Source organism: Pristiophorus japonicus, chromosome 5, assembly GCF_044704955.1.
Source record: "Pristiophorus japonicus isolate sPriJap1 chromosome 5, sPriJap1.hap1, whole genome shotgun sequence".
Classification (NCBI taxonomy): Eukaryota; Metazoa; Chordata; class Chondrichthyes; family Pristiophoridae; genus Pristiophorus; species Pristiophorus japonicus.
The window spans coordinates 228,051,083-228,067,596 of record NC_091981.1 but is presented as its reverse complement, the minus strand read 5'-3'; the positions used below and the strand labels follow the sequence as shown (position 1 = coordinate 228,067,596).

The 16,514-nt window shown below is 46.9% G+C and overlaps 1 protein-coding gene across 1 annotated transcript in view; it reads left to right on the top strand.

The window, feature by feature from the left end:
* LOC139264148 (alpha-2,8-sialyltransferase 8F-like) overlaps window positions 1-16,514 on the top strand; it is a 100,942-nt gene that overhangs the window by 40,601 nt on the left and 43,827 nt on the right. The window contains exon 3 of the mRNA XM_070880234.1: window positions 11,415-11,501. Coding sequence (XP_070736335.1) covers window positions 11,415-11,501 — 87 coding nt within the window. The remainder of the gene's footprint in view (window positions 1-11,414; window positions 11,502-16,514) is intronic.

Here is a 16,514-nt window from a genome sequence, read left to right as displayed (position 1 = left end):
ATCCTTCGACGACTGGGACTCCCTTCATCCATCGATGACCGGGCCTCCCTTCATCCTTCGACGACCGGGCCTCCCTTTATCCATCGACGACTGGGCCTCCCTTCATCCATCGATGACTGGGCCTCCCTTCATCCATCGATGACCGGGCCTCCCTTTATCCATCGATGACCGGGCCTTCCTTCATCCATCGACGACTGGGCCTCCCTTCATCCATCGACGACTGGGCCTCCCTTCATCCATCGATGACCGGGCCTCCCTTCATCCATCGATGACCGGGCCTCCCTTCATCCTTCGACGACCGGGCCTTCCTTCATCCTTCGACGACTGGGCCTCCCTTCATCCATCGATGACCGGGCCTCCCTTCATCCTTCGACGACCGGGCCTCCCTTTATCCATCGACGACTGGGCCTCCCTTCATCCATCGATGACTGGGCCTCCCTTCATCCATCGATGACCGGGCCTCCCTTTATCCATCGACGACCGGGCCTCCCTTTATCCATCGATGACTGGGCCTCCCTTTATCCATCGACGACTGGGCCTCCCTTCATCCATCGATGACTGGGCCTCCCTTCATCCATCGATGACCGGGCCTTCCTTCATCCATCGACGACCGGGCCTTCCTTCATCCTTCGACGACTGGGCCTCCCTTCATCCATCGATGACCGGGCCTCCCTTCATCCATCGATGACCGGGCCTCCCTTCATCCATCGACGACCGGGCCTTCCTTCATCCATCAATGACTGGGCCTCCCTTTATCCATCGACGACCGGGCCTTCCTTCATCCTTCGACGACTGGGCCTCCCTTCATCCATCGACGACCGGTTCTTCCTTCATCCTTCGACGACTGGGCCTCTCTTCATCCATCAATGACCGGGCCTCCCTTCATCCATTGATGACTGGGCCTCTCTTCATCCCTCGACAACTGGGCCTCACTTCATCCGTCGACAACTGGGCCTCTCTTCCTCACTTTTAGAGTGGAAGCAAGTCTTGCTCGATTTCGAGTGACTGCCTATTGTCATGTATTCAACTATCATTGTAACTCATGTATAAGCTGATCTAAGTTGTACACCTTGAGAACATTGACCAAAACGGGGTGAACTTGTGGGAGACACTCCTAACCTGGAGTCTCAGGTATAAAAGGGGAAGCTCCACCCACCTTCATCACTTGAGGTCTTGGTAAGAAAGGTAACTGGTCACAGAGTGGAGGACCTCTTTGCAACGCTATCCGGTGGAAAACTTTTTTCAAAATTGGACCCGAAGTCAGCTTACATGACCCAGGAGCTGGCGAGTGAGTCAAAAAAGCTGACCACCATCATGACACACAAGGGGTTGTTTGAGTATAACATATGTCCGTTCAAGATTCGTTCAGCCGCCGCGATCTTTCAGCGAAATATGGAAAGACTCCTCAAGTCGATTCCAAGGATAGTGCTTTTTCAAGACGACAACCTCATCACGGGTCTCGATATTGAAGAACACCTCCACAACCTGGAGGAAGTGCTACGCAGACTAGAACGGGTAGGGCTGCGACTGAAAAAGGCGAAATGCGTCTTCTTAGCTCCAGAGGTAGAATTCCTGGGGAGGAGGGTAGCAGCAGACAGGATCAGACCCACTGCGTACAAAACGGAAGTGATCCAGAAAGCACCCAGATCCCGTAACACGATGGAGCTGCGTTCGTTCCTGGGGCTCCTGAACTATTTTGGTAACTTTCTTCCCAAATTGAGCATGCTGTTAGATCCGCTACACGTGCTCCTGCACAAAGGTCGCGATTGGGTCTGGGGTGACAGCCAGGAAAGGGCTTTTGATAGAGCACGCAACTTGTTATGCTCCAACGAACTGTTAACGTTATATGACCCGTGTAAGAAACTTGTTTTAACGTGCGATACATCGTCCTATGGGGTCGGGTGTGTGTTGCCGCATGTGAATGCCAATGGTCAGTTACAGCCAGTAGCTTATGCCTCCAGAAGTCTGTCCCAGGCAGAAAGGGGCTACGGGATGGAAGAAAAGGAAGCGCTAACATGTGTATATGCAGTAAAAAAAATGCACCAATACCTGTTTGGCAGGAAATTTGAGCTGGAGACAGATCACAAACCCCTAATGTCCCTTTTAGCCGACAACAAGGCCATAAATGCGAATGCATCAGCCCGCATAGAGGTGGGCACTTACGTTAGCCGCCTATGACTACACAATTCGGCACAGACCGGGCTCTGAAAACTGCGCTGATGCACTCAGCAGGCTCCCACTAGCCACCACTGAGGGGGCAACTGGGCATGATGCTGAGATGGTCATGGCTGTTGAAGCTTTCGAAGGTGAAGGCTCACCTGTGACAGCCCGTCAGATTAAAGTCTGGACAAATAAAGACCCGCTGCAGTCTTTAGTTCAGAAATGTGACCTGAATGGGGACTGGGCAGCCACGTACGGGGCATGCCCTGAGGAATTTAAACCGTTTCATAGGCGCAAGGATGAACTCTTGATTCAGGCCGATTGCCTACCGTGAGGAAACCGAGTAGTCATGCCCCAGAGGGGCAGATAGGTGTTTATCAGAGAACTTCAAAATGAGCACCCGGGCATGGTCATGGTGAAGGCAATTGCCAGGTCACACATTTGGTGGCCAGGGATAGATGCTTTATGTTCGCAGGTGCAACGCGTGTGCTCAGCTGGGCAATGCACCCAGTGAAGCCCCCCTTAGCCCCGGTCCTGGCCTGCCAAGCCATGGTCACGCATCGATGTGGGCTACACAGGACCTTTCATGGGAAAAATGTTTTTGGTTGCAGTAGCCGCCTACTCCAAATGGATTGAGTGTACCATTTTAAATTCAAACACATCCTCTGCCACGGTAAAAAGTCTACGGGCAATGTTCAGCGCCCATGGTCTACCGGATGTCTTGGTCAGCGACAATGGCCCGTGCTTCACAAGCACTGAATTCCAAGACTTCATGGCAGACAATGGAATCAACTATGTCAGAACGGCACCATTCAAGCCGGCCTCAAACGGCCAGGCGGAACGAGCAGTACAGATAATCAAACAGGGGATGCTCAGAATCCAAGGGGGTTCCCTACAAAGCCACTTATCATGCCTCCTGTTGGCCAATAGATCCTGACCACACTCGCTCACAGGAGTTCCACCCGCAGAGCTGCTAATGAAAAGGATGCTCAAAACCAGATTATTCCTTATATACCTGACTATAAAAGAAATTGTTGAGAGCAGGCATCAGTCACAATGTGACTACCATGACAGGAATGCGAGGGCGTGATGTATTGATGCCAATGACGCTGTTTTTGTCCTTAATTATGCTGAAGGGCCTAAATGGCTTGCAGGCAGTGTGATTGCCAAAGAGGGGAATAGGGTTTTGGTAGTTAAACTTACCAATGGAAAAATCTGTCGCAAACACGTGGATGAAACAAAAAGGAGGTTCAGCAACCCCATAGAAGAAGCAGAGGAAGAACACGATGTAGAGTTTACTCCACCACATGTGATTGAACACCGGAACCAAGTGGAGGAGAGCCCAGTCACTGTGGGCAGTCCGGACAGGCCTGAAGCACCGCAAACAGCAGACACTCAGGCCAGCGCCCAACAACCGGAGCCCCAACTCAGGCGCTCTACAAGGGAGCGTAAACCACCAGAGAGATTTAACCTGTGATCCCAATAAGACTTTGGCGGGGAGGTGATGTCATGTATTCAACTATCATTGCAACCCATGTATAAGCTGACCTAAGTTGTACACCTTGAGAACATTGACCACTAGGGGGTGAACTTGTGGGAGACACTCCTAACCTGGACTCTCAGGTATAAAAGGGTCTTGGTAATAAAGGTAATTGCTCACAGAGTGACCTTCTCTCAAGTATGGGCCTCGTGTGCATTTATACTGTATGGTGAGGATATATTACTTATGATGGATGAGGACACCGTGGATAACTCCCTACTCTTCTTTGAAATAATGCCATTGGGTCCATTACATCCACCTGAGAGAGCAGCCTTGGTTTATCATCTCATCTGAAAGCCAGCACCTCAAACAGTGCTGCACTCCCTCAGTACTGCACTGGAGTGTCAGCCTAGATTTATGAGCTCAATTCTCTGGAGTGGGACTTGAACCCACAACCTTCTGACTCAGAAGCAAGACGGCTGCTAATTGAGCCACAGTTGATACTTATGACTGAACTCATACAAGCTCAGCTTGCTGCAACATACATCTGCCATCACGGCTGGGTTTACCAGTGTTAAAAGGGGCTTGCTGGGTGTCACATCAGTCCAGCAGTCTGCCCCAAGGGACTGGTAGATGCCGAACCTGCTGTCCTCTCTCAGGATTTGTACTCCCACCACTGCTGCTCTGCCAGTGCTCTTGCTGTTGCTTGTCAGCCAGCCAGCTAGCATCCACAGATTCATCGCCACTCCCTTGGGGCAGCGCCTCAGCAATCCTAGTAATCTGCTGGAGTACAGACTGCTGCCACCCATGCTGAGATGGTGCAGTCCAAAACTGGGTCTATTAGGCCCAGAATTCCACGAGGTCATCCTGCAAGGCCATTTGCAGTCTCCCCCTCTGAAAGTCAGCAGCTCACCAGCATGCTGCAGCCAGTGGGGTGGCACTTTGTAGGAGCACGAGGACAGGCAAAGGCACATCAGAGACAGGCACTAAGGGAATGCACAAGGGTGATTAGTTGATTTTTTTTTGTGTTATATTGGTTGTATATATGCATAAAGTTGGATTGGAATGTTTGATTCGTGGTGGCTATTAATTCAGCATTGTGGCGAAGAGAACACTGTGATGATCAGTAACAGAGGGAAGGTATGGTGTGAGACCAATGTTCCATCTAAGCATGCCACCCAGCTGTTTGCAGGTCCAGTGCAACCCAGGAGTGCTGTCGGGCTCCTCCAGAATGGTACAGACAGTGGAGCCAATGGTCGGAGGTGGGAGCTCGAGGCGCGGGTGAGGACTACATAAGGCCCAGCGGCTGTGAGAGGCGGCGGCAGATCGGAGGCGGGAGCTAGAGGTGCGGGGGAGGCTTACATAAGGCCCAGCGGCTGCGAGAGGCGGCGGCAGATCGGAGGCGGGAGCTCGAGGTGCGGGGGAGGCTTACATAAGGCCCAGCGGCTGCGAGAGGCGGCGGCAGATCGGAGGCGGGAGCTCGAGGTGCGGGGTAGGCTTACATAAGGCCCAGCGGCTGCGAGAGGCGGCGGCAGATCGGAGGCGGGAGCTAGAGGTGCGGGGGAGGCTTACATAAGGCCCAGCGGCTGCGAGAGGCGGCGGCAGATCGGAGGCGGGAGCTAGAGGTGCGGGAGAGGCCTACATAAGGCCCAGCGGCTGCGAGAGGCGGCGGCAGATCGGAGGCGGGAGCTCGAGGTGCGGGGGAGGACTACATAAGGCCCAGCGGCTGCGAGAGGCGGCGGCAGATCGGAGGCGGGAGCTCGAGGTGCGGGAGAGGCCTACATAAGGCCCAGCTTGTGCAGTTCCAGCCGGGAGAAAAAGCAAAAAAGAAGTAGAAAGAAATCAAAAGGTGACGTCACAGCCAAAGGGATATGTGATTGGCTGGTGATTGGTGAGTAGCTTTTCTTTTTCTTTTTTATATCACTAAGTAACCTGTTAACAGTGTTGTCGCCAAACTAATTTATCTAAGGGTTAAGTCATGGCAGGAGAGCTCGGTCATGTGATATGCTCCTCCTGTACCATGTGGGAACTCAGGGACACTTCCGGTGTCCCTGACGACTAGGTGTGCAGAAAGTGTATCCGCCTCCAGCTCCTGACGGACCGCGTTGCGGAGTTGGAGCTGAGAATGGATTCACTCTGGAGCATCCACGATGCTGAGAATGACGTGAGTAGCACGTGTAGCGAGTTGGTCTTACCGCAGGTGAAAGGTCCACAGCCAGATAGGGAATGGAAGACCAGCAGGAAGAGCAGTGCAAGGAAGGTATGCAGGGGTCCCCTGCGGTCATTCCCCTGCAAAATAGATACACCGCTTTGAGTACTGTTGAGGGGATGATTCATCAGGGGAGGGCAGCAGCAGCCAAGTTCATGGCACCGTGGCTGGTTCTGCTGCACAGGAGGGCAGGAAAAAGAGTGGGGGAGCGATAGTGATAGGGGATTCAATTGTAAGGGGAATAGATACGCGTTTCTGCGGCCGCAACCGAGACTCCAGGATGGTATGTTGCCTCCCTGGTGCAAGGGTCAAGGATGTCTCGGAGCAGGTGCAGGACATTCTGAAAAGGGAGGGTGTACAGCCAGTTGTCATGGTGCACACTGGTACCAAAAATATAGGTAAAAAAAGAAATGAGGTCCTACGAGATGAATTTAAGGAGCTAGGAGCTAAATTAAAAAGTAGGACGTCAAAAGTAGTAATCTCAGGATTGCTACCAGTGCCACGTGCGAGTCAGAGTAAGAATCGCAGGATAGCTCAGATGAATACGTGGCTTGAGCAGTGGTGCAACAGGGAGGGATTCAAATTCCTGGGGCATTGGAACCGGTTCTGGGGGAGGTGGGACCAGTACAAACCGGACGGTCTGCACCTGGGCAGGACCGGTACCAATGTCCTCGGGGGAGTGTTTGCTAGTGCTGTTGGGGAGGAGTTAAACTAATATGGCAGGGGGATGGGAACCAATGCAGGGAGACAGAGGGAAACAAAATGGAGACAGAAGCAAAAGACAAAAAGGAGATGAGTAAAAGTAGAGGGCAGAGAAACCCAAGGCAAAAAAAAAAGGGCCACTGTACAGCAAAATTCTAAAGGGTCAAAGTGTAATAAAAAGGCAAGCCTGAAAGCTCGGTGCCTCAATGCGAGGAGTATTCGGAACCCAGGAGAGGGCTCTGAGCTAGTTAGAGTTGGTGAGAGCTCAGATGAACAGGACCCCAAGAAAGAATGCAAAAGGCAGGAGGCAACAGAGCAGAGTAGCACTGGGGTAAGTGTAAACCACAAGGTGATAGGAAGGGACAATATGTATGAATATAAAGGGGCTGCAGGAGGGGTCAAAACTAAAAATCATGGTTTAAAAACTAGTTTTAAAACACTCGACCTAAACGCGCGCAGCATTCGAAATTAAGTAAATCTGTTGACGGCACAAATCATTACAAATGGGTATGATTTGGTGGCCATTACAGAAACGTGGTTGCAGGGTGGCCAAAACTGGGAATTAAACATACAGGGGTATCTGACAATTCGGAAAGATAGACAAGAAGGGAAAGGAGGTGGGGTAGCCAATTCACTAAATATATTCAAAAAGGAGTCAGATGAAGTCCTTACTACTAGGGGGATCAAGGGGTATGGCGAGAAAGCAGGAATGGGGTACTGAAGTTGCATGTTCAGCCATGAACTCATTGATTGGCGGTGCAGGCTAGAAGGGCCGAATGGCCTACTCCTGCACCTATTTTCTATGTCTATGTTTCTTAGCTCTGTTAATAAAGGATGATATCAGGGCAGTTGTGAGACGATATTGGCTCCAATGAACAAAATGTTGAATCATTGTGGCTGGAGATTACAGATAGTAAGGGGTAAAAGTCACTGGTGTGCGTAGTTTATAGGCCCCCAAATAATAACTTCATGCTGGGGCGGACAATAATCAAGGGAATAATGGAGGCATGTGAAAAAGGAACGGCAGTAATCATGGGGGATTTTAACCTACATATCGATTGGTCAAATCAAATCGCACGGGGTAGCCTTGAGGAGGAATTCATAGAATGCATACGGGATTGTTTCTTAGAACAGTATGTTACAGAACCTACAAGGGAGCAAGCTATCTTAGATCTGGTCCTGTGTAATGAGACAGGAATAATAAACAATCTCCTGGTAAAAGATCCTCTCGGAATGAGTGATCACAGTATGGTTGAATTTGTAATACAGATTGAGGGTGAGGAACTAGTGTCTCAAACGAGCGTACTATGCTTAAACAAAGGGGACTACAGTGGTGAGGGCAGAGGTGGCTAAAGTAGACTGGGAACACAGACTAAACAGTGGCACTATTGAGGAACAGTGGAGGACTTTTAAGGAGCTCTTTCAGAATGCTCAACAAAAATATATTCCAATGAAAAAGAAGGGCGGTAAGAGAAGGGATAACGAGTCATGGATAACCAAGGAAATAAAGGAGAGTATCAAATTAAAAACCAATGCGTATAAGGTGGCCAAGGTTAGTGGGAAACTAGAAGATTGGGAAAATTTTAAACGACAGCAAAGAATGACTAAGAAAGCAATAAAGAAAAGAAAGCTAGATTACGAAAGTAAACTTGCGCAAAACATAAAAACAGATAGTAAAAGATTTTACCGATATATAAAACGGAAAAGAGTGACTAAGGTAAATGTTGGTCCCTTAGAAGATGAGAAGGGGGATTTAATAATGGGAAATGTGGAAATGGCTGAGACCTTAAACAATTATTTTGCTTCGGTCTTCACAGTGGAAGACACAAAAACCATGCCAAAAATTGCTGGCACTGGAATGTGGGAAGGGAGGACCTTGAGATAATCACGATCACTAGGGGGGTAGTGCTGGACAGGATAATGGGACTCAAGGTAGACAAGTCCCCTGGTCCTGATGAAATGCATCCCAGGGTATTAAAAGAGATGGCGGAAGTTATAGCAGATGCATTCGTTATAATCTACCAAAATTCTCTGGACTCTGGGGAGGTACCAGCGGATTGGAAAGCAGCTAATGTAACACCTCTGTTTAAAAAAGAGGGCAGACAAAAGGCAGGTAACTATAGGCCGGTTAGTTTAATATCTGCAGTGAGGAAAATGCTTGAAGCTATCATTAAGGAAGAAATAGCGGGACATCTAGATAGGAATAGTGCAATCAAGCAGATGCAACATGGATTCATGAAGGGGAAATCATGTTTAACTAATTTACTGGAATTCTTTGAGGCTATAACGAGCATGGTGGATAGAGGTGTACCGATGGATGTGGTGTATTTAGATTTCCAAAAGGCATTCGATAAGGTGCCACACAAAAGTTTACTGCAGAAGATAAAGGTATGCGGAATCAGAGGAAATGTATTAGCATGGATCGAGAATTGGCTGGCGAACAGAAAGCAGAGAGTTGGGATAAATGGGTCCTTTTCGGGTTGGAAATTGGTGGTTAGTGGTGTGCCACAGGGATCGGTGCTGGGACCACAACTGTTTACAATATACATAGATGACCTGGAAGAGGGGACAGAATGTAGTGTAACAAAATTTGCAGATGACACAAAGATTAGTGGGAAAGCGGGTTGTGTAGAGGACACAGAGAGGCTGCAAAGAGATTTAGATAGGTTAAGCGAATGGGCTAAGGTTTGGCAGATGGAATACAATGTCGGAAAATGTGAGGTCATCCACCTTGGAAAAAAAAACAGTGAAAGGGAATATTATTTGAATGGGGAGAAATTACAACATGCTGCGGTGCAGAGGGACCTGGGGGTCCTTGTGCATGAATCCCAAAAAGTTAGTTTGCAGGTGCAGCAGGTAATCAGGAAGGTGAAAGGAATGTTGGTCTTCATTGCGAGAGGGATGGAGTACAAAAGCAGGGAGGTCCTGCTGCAACTGTATAGGGTATTGGTGAGGCCGCATCTGGAGTACTGTGTGCAGTTTTGGTCACCTTACTTAAGGAAGGATATACTAGCTTTGGAGGGGGTACAGAGACGATTCACAAGGCTGATTCCGGAGATGAGGGGATTACCTTATGATGATAGATTGAGTAGACTGGGTTTTTATTCATTGGAGTTCAGAAGGATGAGGGGTGATCTTATAGAAACATTTAAAATAATGAAAGGGATAGACAAGATAGAGGCAGAGAGGTTGTTTCCACTAGTCGGGGAGACTAGAACTAGGGGTCACAGCCTCAAAATACGGGGGAGACAATTTAAAACCGAGTTGAGAAGGAATTTCTTCTCCCAGAGGGTTGTGAATCCGTGGAATTCTCTGCCCAAGGAAGCAGTTGAGGCTAGCTCATTGAATGTATTCAAATCACAGATAGATAGGTTTTTAACCAATAAGGGAATTAAGGGTTATGGGGAGCGGGCGGGTAAGTGGAGCTGAGTCCACGGCCAGATCAGCCATGATCTTGTTGAATGGCGGAGCAGGCACGAGGGGCTAGATGGCCTACTCCTGTTCCTAATTCTTATGTCATTATGTTCTTATGTATGATGTTTCGTGTGGCAGTATGGCTCTCGTTGTACACATGCTGGCCACATGTGGTTGGGTTGTGGAGCGGAGTCATGAGCCAGGTGGTCGAGGGATAGCCCTTGTCTCCCAGCAGTCAGCCTCTGTTTGACAATGTGACTCAAAGACTGAGGGAACAGCAGACTGGCACATAATAAAAGCATGATGACGGCTGCCAGGATACCGGGCATTCACCATCATGATGTGCTGAGCATGGTCGCATAGCAAATGCACAGCTGATGCTGGCAGACGTGCTTCCTGTTTGCAGCCTTGAGAAGTTTTGCATTGGTGATGTATAGAGGTAGACTTTATCTTACAGACTGAGGGCTTATCAGACTCCTGGGAAATTTTACCCACACTCAGTATTGTGTCTGTAAGCACTCAAGTAATGACTCCATGAGGTAAGGTATTGCACTTGAACTGTTGTGACCTTAGTCCATTTATTGCAGCTCCTGAATGAGGGTACAGTAAGGTGAGCTCCCTTTTATACTTGGTTACCTTCTTTGTGCAGGTGACCCCCTAGGTCTCCACCAGTTGCACCCTCTGGTGGTACAGGCATAGTGTATACAATGTGACGATACATTCAGTGGTCTTCTGTAACTGTACATTGAGTGTACAGGGTATATACATATATTATACATACGCAACATTCAGATTAAGGGGTTCTTATTTATCATTGTTCATTCTATTAATGAGGAAAAGGTGGTAAAGAGGTTAGGGGAAAGGAGAATGAAGCATATTCTGAGGAAGATGCAGCCCAGTAGATACTAACTCGTCCAATTAGAGTCATAGTCCATGAGTGAGGAGCTCTGTGTGAGAAGTAAATTAATCCATCTGATGGCATAAGGCATCAGAACTGATGCCCATTTAGAACTGAGATGAGGAGGAATTTCTTCTCTCAAAGGGTCGTAAATCTATGGAATTCTCTGCCCTAGAGAGCTGTGGAGGCTGGGTGATTGAATATATTTAAGGTGGAGATAGACAGATTTTTGAAAGATAAGGGAGTGAAGGGTTATGGGGAGCGGGCAGGGAAGTGGAGCTGAGCCCAAGATCAGATCAGCCATGATCTTATAGAATGGCAGAGAAGGCTCGAGGGACTGAATGGCCTACTCCTGTTCCTATATTCCACCCCAACCTGGAGCAGAAATTTCATTGGCAACAAACCTAACAGAAATTGGTCCTGCCTTAAAATCTAACCTTCAAAATTGAGAAGCCCCTGCATTACGCCTGTATTTTGCCAACATCAACATGGATGTTCAGCCTTGTCTTCCTTACTTTTTAGTTCCTGATTATCTGACTTTATGCTTTTAGGTTTTCTGAAGATGATTTTATTAAACTAGTCAAGGAAATTCAGAAATGTGAGTGGAAAAAGAATCCTGAAGAGCACACAATTTTAAGGTAATTTTCCGATGTCAAACTTAAGTAGTGCTGTACAGTTACAATATTGTAGTTCCTTAGAATTTGCTCAGGGAGAACAATTTTTGAAAATGAAGTGGTTGTAATCTAGTCTAAAACAATTTGTGTTTCTATCTGTGTGTTATACAAATATTATTTTGTAATGCTTCTTTTAAGGAGAAAGAATGCTGTGTATACGCTATAATTTTAATCTCTATAATTATAGTTTGCCAAATCTCTTTTCACACTTTTAAGCTGACTGGGTTTAAGGAAATTCGTTATAATGCTGTCCCAAGGGTTGCAGATCCATAGGTGTTTATTGGGTGTGTATATGACATAGCTTTCTTTAGTCTGAACTTGAAACTAAATTAGTATCTATCCATATTCTATCTATCAACAGTTCCATAGAGGTTACTAATTATGTGTATCATCTACTTGTAGACCTTTCCAATTATGCCTTTTCTATCCTGTATTTTGCAACACACTTATCAGTCATGCATATGTGCAATGCCTGTCTCATTTAACATGTTGGGCCAGATCTACTCACCTGTGAGCCCAGTAATCTGGGCAGCTGGAGGTTGCTGTTCCACAAGTTTTCCTGTTTACAGTCATTTATCCCATTGCTGCTTGTGGCACTTACTGTGCACAAATTTGCTGCCACAGTTGTCTACATAACAACAGTGACTATGCTTTAAATTGGCTGTAAAGTGCTTTGAGGCATCCGGAGGATGTGAATGGGGCTATGTAAATACAAATATTTCCTTCTTCTGCTTTCTTAAAATTAGAAACATGGTCAAAATGCTACCATTGCAGATTCACCTCAATTTATCCAATTAAACTCATCTGGGAACTTATATTTCATGCCTCTCCACTGTTCGTGCTATGGACCTCCCTGCTTCCCATAGGTTTCTGCTCACAGTGCACCTGCTGGCTTCCAAATTGATTGCTGTAGATCAGCTTTACTTGTAAGGTTCTTAGACTTGACACCAATTTCTTACTGGCAAATAATCGACCGAGTCTTGATACACTCAAATGCCTTATGCAGAGAAATAAACAATATTACCTGATTTAATTGTGGATTCGTAACCTTCGATGATTCTTTTGTTCTTATCTCTCTCTATGAATTGTAAAGGAAAGATTAAGATCTGTATTGGGCTCTAGTCACGTATACCATCCTTGTAACCTTGATGATTCATTTTGATGTGATTGGAGTTTTTCAGTTTTTTGAACTGATCTGTTTATCATTGCCTTGTTTGTGTGTGATATAGGCTATCTCTTAGCTGGGAGACCATTGGCCCCTTATTCATCATTCCTTGCTAACAAAAGATCTCTTCTTGCTGACAAAATGTTTTCTTGCTAACTGTAATCCGTACCCTGAAAGATTCTGGGAATGAGCAACTTTGACGACTATATTATTTCTACCTATAGTACAAGGGCCGCTGGAAAGCTGGTGCTCCCCCTACCTTTTTGGGGCCTTTAGCGCCAAAATGTTTTTGTGGTTGGGCTACCCCACATCATCTCCAAAAGTGAATAAATGGGTTCCAGCACTAATGAACCCTTCCAAAGTGGATTTTTCAGCGGTATGGCTGTCTTAATTTGAGCATTATCACCACTGAGAAATTCAGCATGCAGATAAGGATTTCTAATGAGCCAGCTGCTCCCTAGTCTTTTTGAAGGCCAGTGTTTGCAGCAAGGCCCTGAGGGGTGGAAGGAGTTTGGAAGGATGGCTGGTATAAGAGGTGCAAGGAGAGTCAACAGGTTCACTGATATAGAGCTGGAGACACTGATGGACGGTGTTGAGGACAGAAGAAGAAAACTGGTTCCTGACGTGGGGAGACCTGGCAGACCGCCAGTACATAATGCATGGAAGGAGTTTGCAAGGGAGGTGTCAGGCACCTCCATATATGTGAGGGAGTACCCGCCCAGGAGGTTGCTGGCCAGTCTGCACCCAGCCCTTGTAGGGGGTGGTGTGTGGGGTCAGGTTCACCTCTGACCTTCTGAGCAATTCGAATCGCACCCAATCCCTGGGTTCTAGACTCTGGATTTATTTGGGGGATGTGATAAAGTGCAAGAGACTACTGGTTTTGTGCAAAAGAACTTCAATTTTATTAAAGACAAGAAAGTACAATGTCAAACTTATAATCATTCAAGTAAAGAACAGTACACCACACATTCAAAGGGGTTACAGTAAGTAATACACCTCCCACCTCCCAATGCCTAACACTGACTAGGTTAAACTACAGGGTAAACAGGGATTATGCTCAACCATCCTTTACTGGTAATTGGCAGTCATTCGCGATTTCGGGGTTCGCTGGATTCTGTAGGTTCTGCTTGCCGTACCCCGAATGTCGTAGAAGACTTCTTGCTGTACAATCTTAAGTTGGGTGGTGTCCGCTGATGCGGTAGGGGGCGTTTTGGACTTATGGGGTAAGTACCCACTTTCTTTCATTAGAAATAGGTTTCAAAGTCTCTTTAGGTAGCGTTTTCACCTGTTGGTAGTTAGGCCTAGGTTGTAGAGTGGAAACTTTCGATTCTTCAGTTTCTTCCTTGCGGAGTTTTGTTTCAAAGTTGATGATTGCGGTATTTTTGGTGGTACCACGTTGGCTGTGGTCAGTTGATGCCGCGATGGTGATGTTCTTCCTTCCTTTTCGATTGCAGAACATCGAGGCTGGAGAAGCTAGTTAAAACTGCTGCGGTGGTCTCTCTCCCTTCTTGATGCTCTATGATGCTATGCTGCTGTATGCATACCTTCTGCTAAGCGTCCCGAGCAGTGCCTTCTGAAGCGAAGCATAAGCATACCCTTTGTAAAAGCAGGGCCCAGTTATACCTTTGGACCTGTTCTAATCTTCGCGCCAAATCAGCCCTGAGTATTTGTTTAATTTTTGGCCGGCTTGATATTTCTTTGTCATGTTTTGGCGGGCCCATTAAATGTTTAACCTGTCTCGGATGTGTCGATCTTTTAAATCTGATTCTTGATGGAAATATTAGCTTTGGTATTTGCAGTGTCTGTCTGTGCTTGGGTTTTTCATGCGGCCTGGATGCGCCAAAGTTATTATGTATGTGCTGGAATGGTTCTCCAGATCGGGATGATGGCCAGCTATCTCTGGGTCAATTGTTGCTATGCTAATTCTCCTGGGGAGAAGGGTTTTTGAGTATACACAATTCTCCAGACAATTTGCTTTAGTTTCAATACGCCAGACAGCTTCAATACTCAAAACTGGCTTCTTTGACGGATAGTTATCCTTTAGTTCTTTAGCCCTTCCCAGACCCAATCTGCCTTGTAAAATCCCAAATTCGATTAAAGTTCGTAGTTTCTTCCATGCGCAATTTAGGATCTCAAACTTTCTGGTAGATAGTTCCAAATTAAATTTCCTTTCCAATGAGTCCAAACACTGGGGAGGGGGGTGGGGAGGGGGTGCTGAATTGTTCACATGAATTTTGCAACCCTTCAGTCCCCCTTGTGACACTTTACATACTTGAGTGTCATGCTAGGTGAGCAAAATTCCTCATCTCCCGAGAGTCAACCTTCCCTGTATTTACCTAGCTAAAACTTTAACGTGAATCCCCCTTTGAAATGCAATGTAGTTTACAGACAAATACAGTCATTTCAATTCTGTTCTAGAGGAGGTCCAACACCCCTCCATCATTCTGTTTTTACAATAAAATAAAAGTACATAGTCAAACACAATTTTAATTACTGTAAAATAAAGGTACATAGTCAAACACATTTTTAAGTAACATTCTTACAACACCCGATTTCTGTGGTTTTACAGCAGGTAAATATTAAAACAAATCAAACATGGTAGTATGGTATCACCCCTCCCTGTGCGATCCCCAAGTTTGGCCAGGGAGCGTACAGCACCCCTTGGTGCCTGACCTGACGACCTCTGCGTTTCACTTGGCAAATGAGACACTAAGTAAAGAATAATCGCAAGCTGGCAGATAACTAAAACGTGGGAATCTATTCTGATCCCGGCAGGAACTTCTATATTTCTGAAAATGTCCCACCAAAGCGGAATTGTGATCTCTAGAATTTTTCTCCCTATCTCAATTGTTTTCTGTTCCAGCGTATAGAAATGTTTTTGTGAGATTACCACAGCATCTAGCAGAGCGGTAAGCTGTTCGGGTAGAGGGGGAATTTCATAGCCAAAGTGTGCAACATAATCCTGCAGGTTTGTGATGTTTTCTCTCACAGTGAGGTGAACAGTGGAGGGTTCAGGAATGGGGACAATCTGTTCCTGGGCCACTTAAACTGCTGCCTCAGGTTTAAGGTCAAAACTGCTGTCACTCACTGGACACCAGAAGTGTCCATGCTGGTAGTGGGGCGCACTGGTGCTGACACAATGGACCCAAGTTTCCACATGATTTGCGCCTGATTTTTAGGAGCAACTAGTGGAGAACGGACTATCTTAGAAATCGCAATTCTCCACATTTTTTTTTCTGCAGTTCTAGTCAGTTAGAACAGTTTCACTTTGGAACAGAATTTTTTCTTCAAAAGGGGGCGTGTCCGGCCACTGACGCCTGATTTGAAAGTTTCCACAGTGAAAACGTACTCCAAACTAACTTAGAATGGAGCAAGTGAAGATTTTTGTAGAACTGAAAAAACCTTGTCTAAACATTAAAAAATCAGGCGCAGGTTACAAATTAGGCGTCCAGAACGAGGTGGGGGGGGAAGCGAAGTCATTAAATTCTACAATAAATCCTTATTTATACTTATACAAATATTATACAAATAAATCCAACCTGAATAAAAATTTATAAGCAAAGAAAAGATTAAATAAACCATCTTCCTACCTGTGTGAAAGTGCTTCAGGCAGGGAGAATGCTGCAGGAAGCCTCACAAGTTGAGGCAGCCGTTCGTTCCCACGGGGGGGGGGGGGGAAGAGGCAGCCGTTCGTTCCCACGGGGGGGAGGAAGGAGGCAGCCATTCGTTCCCGCGGGGGGGAGGAAGGAGGCAGCCATTCGTTCCCGCGGGGGGGAGGAAGGAGGCAGCCATTCGTTCCCGCGGGGCGGGGG